At 40.5% G+C, this 12,515-nt stretch overlaps 1 protein-coding gene and 1 long non-coding RNA gene across 4 annotated transcripts in view; one reads left to right on the forward strand and one right to left on the reverse strand.

Annotated features, from left to right (window-relative positions):
* The window catches only part of LOC121106667, a 76,723-nt gene that overhangs the window by 15,591 nt on the left and 48,617 nt on the right, over positions 1-12,515 (forward strand). The gene's annotated exons all lie outside the window — the stretch shown is intronic.
* Positions 7,243-12,515, reverse strand: part of MET (MET proto-oncogene, receptor tyrosine kinase) — an 88,022-nt gene continuing 82,749 nt past the window's right edge. For both annotated transcript variants that reach the window (XM_015279209.4, NM_205212.3), the window contains exons 19-21: positions 10,790-10,955; positions 9,753-9,889; positions 7,243-9,593 (exon numbers count right to left, since the gene is read on the reverse strand). In XM_015279209.4, coding sequence (XP_015134695.2) covers positions 9,383-9,593; positions 9,753-9,889; positions 10,790-10,955 — 514 coding nt within the window. In that variant the 3' untranslated portion in view covers positions 7,243-9,382. The remainder of the gene's footprint in view (positions 9,594-9,752; positions 9,890-10,789; positions 10,956-12,515) is intronic.

A 12,515-nucleotide genomic window follows, 5' to 3' on the forward strand; every position in this document is an offset into this window, starting at 1 on the left:
ATTCTAACTTCCTACTACAGCACAGTCAGTGTCTCTTCTGTATTCCTGGTTCTCCTGTGCTCCTTGCCCTTGGCCTGGGCTCTGTCTGACCCATCTCACGAAAGAGTGCTGAAGAAATTCTGTGATTTGCAGCACTCTTTAAAAGCCAGGGATCTCTGGTCCTCTGCAACTGGCTGGTTGAGTTATGCAAGCTATTCAAAGTTAATTAAAATAGAGACAAAACAAGTGTGTAATAACAGAATACATATGCACATACGGACTGGGGATGCAACTGAGTCCCAGCTCTTGGCTTTGCCATCACTCTCCTTGATGAAAGCTGTCCTCCCAGTGAGGCAATTTTCCTGCCTGCTATGGTTCACCTGAGGTGAGCACAGAAGACTGAGTCGGTGAAGGCATGTTGTCCCAAGATAAGTGTAGGATGTATACTTAATAAGAGAAAATAGAGGACTCAGAGAATTACAGACCCATCTAACTTGTATAACCTGAAAGATCTTCAAAGAAATGATTAATTTGCCCTGCTAACACCTACTGCAATAGTTTTTGGTCTGCATGTACGTATGGAGAAAACCTCTAAACAAGTCATGTTCTGTAGTACCTTGATTTTCCAGACAACTTGAGCTATATCACTGGTGGTTTTCTTAAGCCATGAGCACCAGAGCTGCTGATCTCATCACTCTATGAGGCAGTGAGAAGTCTGGGGAGTATCGAGTTCATCCTTGGCACCACAACTAAGAAATGTGGATAAACTGGGAGAACCCAGCAAGAAGAAAACTAACTCGTCCCAAAAAGGCGGCGTATAAGAGTTGAAAACCTTTTACCTTAGAAAAGATTAAGATGGGATATATTTCGTTAAAAGTTTTCTGCAGATGATGTGACAGTTGTTTGTTTGCTATGTAGACAGAGTTTGGCAAAATAGAAGCTGGCACCCTGACCCTAACCCTTGTGCTGCAGAAGGGGAGATCTGGAAAAGCTGTCCAGGAGAGCATTAGTGCTACACAAACAATGAGGTCTTGGAATCCTTGTAACTCAGGCAGTCATTTTTTAAGAAAACACACTAGACAAACATTTGCCAAAGCAGCTGAGGTGCATCCATCTGGTCTGAGTGACATAGGGTGGGCCAAGTGATTTCCCGACATTTCCTCCAGCCCTACGTGCCTGCTGGAGTGCTCTGTACTGACCAGTACTGAAATGTACTGATGAAGAGAATCCAGTTTCCAAACTTGGTTGTAGTATTTATTATTCTTGTGTGGTTACAAAGGGAAGCTCTTATCTCCTAAATCGGTCCTTTCTGCTCATTCTATGGTCAGCTTTCTTGGCATTAGGCCTTATCATAGCGGGAGAAAATTACCACTAGCTGTTTAAACAAAGGAGTGCTTAACTAGAAACATCGAAAAAGAGAGGGAAGAAGGAGGCTTTTATGATGGCATTTCTATTAAGGAACTCTTCCAATATTACAGCATTTCTTAATCATGGGTGATTTTGGTGTTAATCTCCTTAACCAGTCCTTCTCGGAATGACTGATTTTTGAGTTGTTTGCCTTTGTGCCTTACTGGATAATAGCTCCACGTTGAACAATGTACTGACGTTATCTCAGCTGATCACAGCAGTAGGATGGATTTGCCTCTTTAAACTGCCTTTTATCAGTTTCCCCTTGTCTTGAAATATAAATCATTGTAGACTGAGGGACATCGCTCATATTCTCTAGTGTAGCTTTGATCTGTGAGAGGATGCATTATGTATTCCATCCGTATCTAAAGAAAACTCATTTGACAACATAAACATCAAAAGTTTTGGATACCTTTCATGTACACGAAAAGTATAACAGTGGCAGCGCAAACCGCAGATAAAGCAAAGCAGCAGTGCTCTCCGTATCTGACTGACACAGCCTACATCTCAGCCATGCTTTACCACTAAATAGAAGTTCCCTTGAGACTCTACCAGTCTATCACTTAATGCTTAAATAGTTGGGATTTGTAATACATCTGGGGACTGAAAAACACTGGGAAGCATTTCAGATCTTGAAGGAGCTGAGTGCTCCAAGCAGGTGGCTTCTTTCCAGAGAAGGCTCTTTCAGCTTTCAGAAATGCTGCTCATAAAATCTGACCCAGCTATTAGGGGTAGTGTATAACTAAGCAAGGGGGTGGGGAGGAGTGGTTTTAAACCTCGGTAGAAAATATCATTGAGCACTTTGAGCAGTAAAATTCTCTGACCTCACTGCGGTCTCTGATTTACTGGTTGTAATTGGATGTATGGATGTTGAACAAAGTTCCCCTGTTCTCATTCAGGTGGTAGAGACTTCTTTAGTTTTCGCTAAAATGAGGACATGATAGTCTGAATCTTGTCTGAAAGATACCAGTGCATAGCTCATGTATGTTGTACCTTATGAATGAGTAACTCTCTTTTATCAATATCTGCTCAGCAGAGTGGTGCATAAGCAAAGTATGAAAAATACAGTGTAAAACAAGCATTACATTAAGGAAGGACATTTGTTGGTGGCTTTCAGCATGGGCTGTTAACCTTCATAGCCACCAATTTCCCCACAATGAAGTTACTATTCTAACACCATTCCACGTTTTACGCACTAAAATGTAGGACTACATAAATTTTAAGGCAATGATGATACAGGGACGTCAGAAGAGAGTGCATGGGAGGAGTGCTGTGTTGATATCAGTTTGTTCAGCCCACAGATAAGGATTTGTTTGTATCGACCACCACAATTCAGATGTTGTCTTCCTATTCAGGATTGTCTACAGACCATAATATTGGATGGCACATAGAACCTTCACATTGTGATGCCTTCTAATATTAGACAGGAGGGGAGATGGCTATTTATGAGAGCGGATAGTGATAGGGGGGGGGAATGTTCTTAAACTGTGACAGGGGAGGTTTAAGTTTGATGTTAGGAGGAAGTTTTTCACACAGAGGGTGGTGACGCACTGGAACAGGTTGCCCAAGGAGGTTGTGGATGCCCCATCCCTGGAGGCATTCAAGGCCAGGCTGGATGTGGCTCTGGGCAGCCTGGTCTGGTGGTTGGCAACCCTGCACATAGCAGGGGGTTGAAACTGGATGATCATTGTGGTCCGTTTCAACCCAGACCATTCTATGATTCTATGATTATGAAGAACGAAAGACAAGAAAAGATGAATACTTGGTACATCAGTTCTGGTGGATGAAAGATCCCTCAAGTACTGCAGAGAACTCTGTAGTTTCTGACAGATAACCCCAAATGAGTTTGCCTGGACTCTTTCCAAACCACTTCAATTTTAAGAAGAAACAAAATCTATTTCAAGACGTCTGGAACAGCTAACAGAAGGGATTTCCCTCCGTTTATCCAAGTAAGCTGACAGATTTATTCTGAAGATATTCATTCTCTTAGATTTATGGCATAGACTAAAACATATTTTAAAATAATTCACTCAGTAATTTTTTAATGATCTTAAAAAACCCTGCTGCTATAAATTAGTATCAGGATACCTAGCAAATACAGTTCAGAATTTTGTATGTTGCAGACATACTGTTAGTTTTCCAGGATGTTTTTGGGTAAACTTAATCTTCACAGAAAGAAGCAGGAGTGGCACTCATATAGATGCCCTTTATTTACCTGCATTCCATTCAACAGCCAAGGCTTATGCTTGCAGTGAGGTGAGTTTGTTTTCATTTCACCAGCATGATTAAGTGCTACTGGGGTCTGCGTGGGCCTGACAAACCCTTACCCTCTTCCTGTCTGACTGCGAGCTGATGCTGAAAGGTTCTGGCAATAGCTACAACAGATCAGCGCCTCAGAGGGGTGCAGAGGACACATGCAGGGAGCATTCATACAGTTACTGATCTGCTCACCTTAGAGGGAAGGTCCTCTAAGGTCTTGTTTGCTCCTGGTCCTGTTGTGGCCAGGTGGCAGCTGTGGTGCACTGCATGGCCAGCAATTTGATACAAAGGCTGAGTTCAACAGATACGTTTCAAGAACAGGAGCTGTTCGGTTCATTACATTGCTCTGTAAAATGCAAAAGTTACGGAGCGTTTGTAACTTCTGAAGCTGGCTGTCCAGCAGTAACTTCTTGTACCTTTGAGAAAACCAGCAGCATGCGATTGGAGCTGGCTGTGACTCATTCCTTGCTGTGTCCCATTTGCTGACTCAGGTGTACATGTTTTCACATCATTGCGTCTGTTCGCCTCAAGTTTCACAGCATACCCATGAGTTTCACCGGGCTGCAGCTCAGCTCTCTTAAACTGCCTTTACCTTTTTCCCGAGCCTTACAAAAGATAGGGTATAGCACCCATGTCTGAAGTCCTTTCCTCACTGCTAGCTGAATTTCAAACCGTATTTTTAGTGTTTATTTTCAGTTTTGTCAAACTCACAAAGTATGCCAGCAGCCACAGAGAGCCGCAGACTGGTGGCAGCTGAGGTGTCCATGTTTGGTAATGCACCCTAAAGTTTTTGGCAACGACACTTTCTATATTCAAAAAGAGGATATTCAGCTGTCATTTAAATCGGAGAGGAGCTCAGTGTGTATTTGGTAATTGGAAGTCTGGCAAATATTAATATATAGTATTTGTAGAGGCCCACAGGGCCTCAGAGGCCTAAGCAAGGAAAAGCTTTCTGTTAAATTGTCAAAATGATTGTGAGGTGGCACCAGGCTGTAGCATAGCACTAACCACCAAGTGGAAAAAACACAGCAAAACTAGATTAAACAAATCACCCTTCTTTGGTATTCTAGCTTGGATTACATAATCAAAATCATGTCAAGTCCAACATACAGTTTCTGGCTATAATTTGTTTTAATTCCTACATACATCCCTGCTCCTTTGCTGGACCCTGTGAGGCTGCTGAGGCAGGAGGCCAACCTGCTACCCTGTGTTAAATTCAGAGCTGAGAAGGATGAGATGAAGTGACAGAAGGAGGAAAAAAACAGAATGTGCCTCTTACCCTCCATCTACTCCCAGATAAACTAACAACTGAAAAACTAAAAGCCCGGCCTAGTCTACGTTTTGTAGCCTTACTGCTGCCCTGCCCCAATGGCCTCCCAGCTGGGAGAGTCTCTGGGCCACCTTGTCCCTCAGGAGGTCATGGAATGGCAACAATGCCTGACCTCAGTTGGAAGAACAGCCTTTTGGTGTGCTCGTTAGGGGTGGCTGCACTGTGATAGTAGGTGAAGGGGGATTTCAAAAGGCAAACTCCCTGTGAATGTCCCAGAGCACAGCTCCGGGCCCAGATGCTGCTCACAGCCGTGCTGGTGTCAGCTGCATCCATTAAGTTGCTCTGAGCTCTCCCTGCTGCTTATGAGATCAGGATTTCTTGTAAATGTTTTTATTAGAAGATCTGGCAAAACCTGAAAATTTCCTGTGTCTTTCTTCGATGCTCGGAATACTTAGTTCATGACCTATTTGTTAAAATAATGGAAATTGGAATGTCTTAGGAAGGGATGTTCGGTTTAATGAGTAAAAAACTCATTAGGATTTGTATTTCATTTATCAGCTTCTGTCTCTTCCTGAGATATAATGTTATAGCTTAATGCCAGAGATGGCATTTTTGAAGGGAGAGGTTAATTTCAAGGCTTACAACTATTTGGATGCCACTCTACTATTGCTCACCCGTGCTGCTTCTGTCACATCGATTGTAATGTCCCTTTTCTCTATTTACAAAAGGCATTTAAGTCTGTTCTTCAGGACTGAATTTAACACAAGATACAAAAAGTTGGTAATATGCAAAACCTTAAGAACCCAGTTATACAGTGTACTATGCTTTTAAGAAACTTTTGATACAGTTAGGTGTATTAAAAACTCTCTTTAGTATAAGGAATTGTTTAAAACTCTTGACTTAGTAATGCATTAAAGCTTTTGGGTGAAGTCAACAGCATATTTTCTGTGTGGTGAGTATATCCTCCCTTTTTTTCCATCTCTTGGCTTTTGCGTAGGGTATCTCTTACGTAACTCTTTGACCGTGGGCCATCCACTGTTAACATGGATGTCAGGGGACTGCTGCCGGTTTAAGTCAGCTGAGGATCTGAAGCAGGGTGTACCTGCAATCAACAGAGTTACTGGGATGAGAAACTGAGCATGGGAGGCTTGTGATTCTGTTGACTCTTTCACAAATGCAGTACATGACATCCCTTAAAGTCATGAGAGTTAATTGGAGGAATGTGTTACAAATCTGGTATTTAAGTTCAGATCGTCATTTTTCTGTTTTACACTGAAGACCCTGCTATTAATAACAGACTGCAGTAAACACTTGGAGATGTTTTACTGACTTTTCAGGCAAACTTTGGAAATGTTTTGGCAAATAAATTGGATGTAAATAAATATAACAAAAACACCAGGCTGTTTAGTTGCATTGTGCTTGTGACACGAAGAAGAGCTGCTATTTTTCATGTCTTTTTCCCAAAAATATTTCAACATTTTGAGGTGAAACCAAACAAATATATTTTCTGTTAAGAAGTAAATAAGTCTGGGGGAAAAAAAAGCAAAAGTGATTTCCTTGGTACTTTGAAATGATAAGGCATATAAATGCTGTTTTTAATCAGTTAGACTTTGTGCATTAGAATATTTCTGAGTACATTCAGTATAAAATTCCAGCCAGGTAAGTGGTGGGAGGAAGCAGCTTTCAGCGTTGCCATGTTCACGAGTAGCACAGGACACTGAATGTTGCAGTGTTTGTTGGGTACCCACTCAGAATTCAGTTCACAGAAGCGAACCAGTGAGTTCACGGGAGGTGTCTGATTTGCCCATCAGGAAACGTGGAGGAGAAGAGTGGGGCTGACTCCTGTTCCTCCCAAAGAACTGTGGGAACTGGGGTGCCTTCTCTCTTCAGGCATTATAGATATGGAGCACCTCACAGAAATGAGGTGCTTGGTATGAGGTGCGATGGATGACCACGATCCTCCTGGCCACAATGGGCTCAGATGCACTTTTTGCTTGAAGTTTCTTGTGGGTTGGGGCTGATTTGGGTGCGGCCTGTGAAAAGGGAAGAGACTTTCCAACCAAACAGACTGTGCCAAAATCGTTTGCTACAGAATGTTCACACTTTTCTTTGAAGCATATAGTACTGCTGTGATGAACTGTGCGCTTGATTTATTGGAGCACTCTCCATGTTTTTGTTTCTGAGTTTTCCTCTCTTTTGCTCTCTTTCACACAGTTCCATTGGTTGCTCTTCCAGCCTCAGTCAGGAAAATCATGCAGACTTTTACCAGCTTAATAGTCTAACGTTAACAGTAATAACAGCACTCAGGGCAGAAAGTATTACAATAGTTCATTTTAGTAACGTGTTTATTAGATCATAACAACGACTATAAACATAAGTACCATTCAGCTCTTTTGCCGATATATGAACTTACTAACATCAAATTTTACCAGAATCACATATTCTTACAGGTGTCCCAGACACAACATTAACTTTATTAAGCAAAAGTTCATAAATAGTAAAAATGTTATCTGTTTCACATTGCAGCGTTCCTCAAGCAGGTATGTACAAGTTTGGAGTATCTTCTCCAAATCTAAATTTCTTTAGCTGTTTTAACAACCATAGAGATGATTTTTCTGCCTGCAGCAAAGCCTTTTGTCCTTGAGCAATCTACAATTAGTATTGCTCTCAGCAGACATGAAAGTTTGTTTCTGAAATGAAAGTGGTGATGAAACACAGTACAATATTATCTGCTCATAGTTTGCCTACACACTCTGCCCTCATTATAAATCTTTCATTTATAACGCCGTCTCCCAAGAACAACATTATCTCTCTTATATCAGTTCCTTACCCACACTACCTCTCTTTGAAGATCTTAAAATGGTTGGCTTGCAGCAGTGGAGATATTACACTTAGGGTAGGGTGGAGTGTGTTTGCAGTCAGTTCTTTTCCTTTTTAGTATTTACACAGTATTCTTTTTAAGGTTGCTACTATTTATGAATCATGTACGCTGACATACATTTTCTGAAATGTTCACAGTGCAGTATTTTGTGGCCTAACCAAACTTTGTAAATGTCATTAAAAATAAACTTTTTTTTTTAATATAAAAATAGAATACTTTATGTGTTTACACCAACAAACCCAGTTCTATTCTATTCTAAACAAGCTATACAGTAGTATGCACAGAATTCCACAGGAACAGAAATGACATGTGATGCTTGCCCTAAAGCTATAGTACTTCTCTCTAATGAATGAAGGTTTATTCATTCTCTCTTTTCATTTCTTTTTCTGGGCATTACTTAGAAATAAAAATAGGTATCGTAATTCACTGGGTCGTGTGATCCAAGAAAAGATAAGGGGCCATAAAGGTGTTGTTTCTTCTTCTGATCAGTCTTCTGAGCTCCTTAGGGCTGCTGTGAAAAGTGATTAACATTTTTGCTACGGCATTCTCTTAGCTCAGGGCTGGCTGCAACACCTCCGCTCTTTACTCACCTTTGGCAGCAGCTCCACCCAAGGTGGCACACCTTCAGCTGCTCACTGTGTGACTCATCAGACAGCAGTTCCATATAGTAGCCAGCCTGCCTGTCTCCTCTTCCTCTCCAGAATAACGCAGCCCATGTTACTGTCTCCCAGGGATTAGCCTGGCATTTAATATGAGTGCCTTCAAGTTTTCCATCTCTGAGAGCAGTTACTTCTTTACTGAAAGTGTTGGAGGCTATGCATTTTTTTCAATGAGCTATCTGTACATTTAGGCTGTTACTCAAAGAAATATTCAAATGTTGGAATGGAGTTAACACTAGGAATGCATTAAGCTAGATGCTTTTCTGTTCATTTTATGTACCGTCTGACTACACCAGAGGCCTGGCAAGGCCAACATACTTATTTTACTGTGCACTTATTTTACTGTGACGTTGACTTCTGCTGTTGACTTTTACCATGAAGCTGGCGCTATTGGCTGCCTGTCTTCTGAGAAACCTCGTTGACATAGTGCAAAAATCCAAAGTTTGGACTGTGCGGCAGAAAAATACATTTTTAAACTGTTGTACATTTCATGGTTTGTCTTTGCCTTTTATGTAAAAACCATTCTGCACTGCTCATTATCCTAAAGTACATGCAACAATAATAGTCCTCCCAGCTTTTCTGATTGGTATTCTACATTCTCCTTCATGGCATTCGTGATGAATCTTTGTTCTTGGGTTTCAGCACACATGAATGAGAAGTAGCTCTGGTTGGTAGAACACAATGTCTCCATTTGGTAAATTGATGCAGTTGTCCAAATACTTGGAAATTACTGTGATTGTTTACAGAGTCCCATAGCCTTAAAAAAAAGATGATATCATGTCCTTGTACTAGTGCAACTTGGGCAACAACATAAACATGTGCAACAGTGTTCTCACAAAGACCGGGCAGTAAAAACTAGTGGACAAAATGTTTCAGTTTTTGTTCATACAACTAAGAGTGGATTTTCCTCTATTTCAGACATACTCGTCATGTGTCTACATCCATGTCTGTATTGTCTTGTGATGATAGAAGAGAAGGATAGGGAGCAACACACTTCACGTTGACATAAGTAGCATTGACATGAACGTAGTGTTCCCCAATGAAAGTGGAGAAGATTGTTGATATTTTTGAAACAAGTTCAGAAAATGCTGGACGCATCTCAGGTTTCGGATGCCAACATTTCAGCATGACTTCATACCTGCCATCCAAATAAAAGAAGTGTTCAGTTATGAAATTACAAAAAAAGGAAAAAAAAAAAAAAAAAACACCTCTTCTACCCCACAGTCTCAAATACTGTAATATCAGAAGTTACTGCAATATCAGCAGTTGCAGAAGGTTTTGCAATCTATTTACTCACAGTGGGTCAGGGCAGTATTCAGGTTGTAGCAGCCTTCTTCCTTGTAATAAGTAAACAGTTATATCGAAAGAATTTACATCAGGATAAGGTGGTGCCCCTCTTGTCATAAGTTCCCATAACAGCACACCGAAGGACCACTAAGAAAACAAAGAAATAAATAACAAGTGATAGGGCTGGAGAGCTTTACATTCTAGTTTTAGAATGCGGTTTGACTGATATAAGCATTCAAATGCATTAGTTTTCCCTTTGAAAAGTTATTTTACTGCATTCAGCTTTATTTTAAGTGGGCTAATAAATGCTGTAGGGACTTGAGGAGCCACTTATGTTAGAGCCAGAGAAACTCAAGTAAATAAATGAAAGAAAATAAAAGCCTATAGGCTTGCTACTTAGCTGGTAAAAACTGGCAGACATCCTTTGAGGTTAATGGAGTGCTGCCAATTTACATGATCTGATGATCTGACTGACTTTGTGTAAATATGTACTGAAGAGAGAGTGGTGAAAATTCTATGCATCACAGGCTAATTTGGATCTGGATTGAAAAGAGAGCTAAAATACAAGGTGATCCAGCCAACTAATGACTTCACCCTATAATTTGTTCTTTGTAAATGGCCAGGTATACTTGAGATTGTTGTAGGCAGACAGTAAGCATTTATAGAGCAAATAAAGTCTTTTTGTGACCCATTGCGTTTTATGAGTAGCGAAGTTAACCTGCTTGGTCAAGCTTTCTGGAGTCCCTCCTATAGCAGGAATCAGCCCCAACTTGGCTCCTTAGTATACCTAGAAGTGGAATTAAACTCCTAATTCTTTTCTGAGTCCTAATTTACAGAGTAGTTACAGACAGTCAGGTCACATCTTGCTGCTTTGTGCCTGGGACAAATGTCTTTTCTGGATATAAAAACAGTCTCCTACTGTTACATGAACAAACACTGAATGTTAAATTCCAATACAAGTTTTGGTTTGAAGTCAGTCCATTCATTAAATGCTAGAAGGTGACAGGAGAGAAATTAATAAGTCATACAAATATGTTTGTACTTTACCACATCTGACTTTGTCGTGAACTTCTGAGTTTGTAAACTTTCTAAAGCCATCCATTTCACTGGCAGCTTAGCTCCTGTTTTATTGTGCACACTGTAGTACTCTTTATCATAGACATCTCTAGCAAGACCAAAATCAGCCACCTTGACAGTGAATTTTTCATCCAACCTGAAGAAATGACAAAAAGTGTTATCTTCATCTGAGCAGACAGCATTTACAATGATGGTTGATTATAATGAGTGACTTGCATTTTTGAGACTGTGAGTCTGGAAGGCAGTATTTTATTGTGGAACTATTAACAAATATTACAGTGAAACAAAACTTGATACCCATTTAACAACAGTGAATGAACTCAGGAAATTACTAATATTATTTTTATAATAGAACTCAAATTACAGTTCTCTTAAAACAATTACTTCGTAGAAAAAAACTTTGCTAATAGCCTATATATCCTGGCTGGCTGCTACGTCATTTCTTCCGCAGCTATTTCTTCTTCTGTAACCTTAGAAACCTCTCATTTTTATTTCCAAATCAAAATATCACCTTTCTTATTCACTCTCAGTTTGGATAAGGAAGGACCTATCATTATCTCAGTGACTACTCATACCTAATAATGCAATCCTGTCACTTAGAATGTGTTTGGTGACTGTAATGAGATGGGTACTGGCAAAGAATGGTGGCATAATCAGAGCTCTGCTGGGGTTGCAACTCAGTCATTTCACCACATCTCCCTAATTTTAGTCTTCCTAAGTTTGGAGTATGTCCTGATAAGCAGTATTATTGACGGAAAACAGATAGAGCAGGGGCGCTGGCATGCTTAAACCTATCCTTCATTATATGTGTAGGCCTAGCTGATGCAGTCAGCCAAAGACCATGCCCAGTTGAGTTCTGAATAACTCCAAGGATGGAGACTCCAAAATCTTTCTAGGCAACCTGTGCATGTCTACAGCCACTTAAAAATAAAAATAAAAATAAAAATCTTTCTTATGTTTAAATGGAATGTCATGTATTTAGTTTGGGCCTTTTGTCTCTTGGGCTGCCACTGGGCACCACTGGGAAGAATGTGACACCAGTTTCTTTACTTCATCATGTCAGATATTTATATGTATGGATGACCCCCATCGTCATCTGAGCCTTCTCTTCTCCGGGCTAAACAATGCCAGCTGTCTCAGCTTTTTCATGTAGCATTTCTCTCTCTTTAATTTTATGAGATTTATGTCTGGCCAATTCTCTAGTCTGCTGAGGTTTCTCTGAATGGCACAGAACAATCTGCTATATTTACTGATGTAATAACTAAGCTAATATCAATGAAGAGAGTAGACGGCAAGTTTGATGGGTTAGCAGGAGGGTAGCTATGCCATAGCTGTTTCCTGCATCTCTTCTAGAATAGTCAAATATTTGTAGGGACTGTATTTGCATCCTGACTTCCTTTCTGATGGACTTCACTAGCGTAGAAGGAGCTTTGTTTATGAATGCTGAATTGCCCACAACTGCTGAGGAATGTGGGTCTTCAATCTTATAACTTCCTCTCATGTGGTAGCAGCTCTCCAGGCTCTGAAGTGCTGAGTCATATAAAAGTACAAAAGCAGCCATTCAGTTGGCAATATGAGATACCCTGATAGCTGTTTCCTCCTCCCGTAAGAAAGAGGCAGTAGTTCAGAGGAAAGTGTCCTGTTGCTACACTTTGGACTTGGATTATATGAACCAAGACTTTTATCCAGTAACGTC

The sequence above is a fragment of the Gallus gallus genome, chromosome 1 (assembly GCF_016699485.2).
Source record: "Gallus gallus isolate bGalGal1 chromosome 1, bGalGal1.mat.broiler.GRCg7b, whole genome shotgun sequence".
NCBI classification, from domain to species: Eukaryota; Metazoa; Chordata; class Aves; order Galliformes; family Phasianidae; genus Gallus; species Gallus gallus.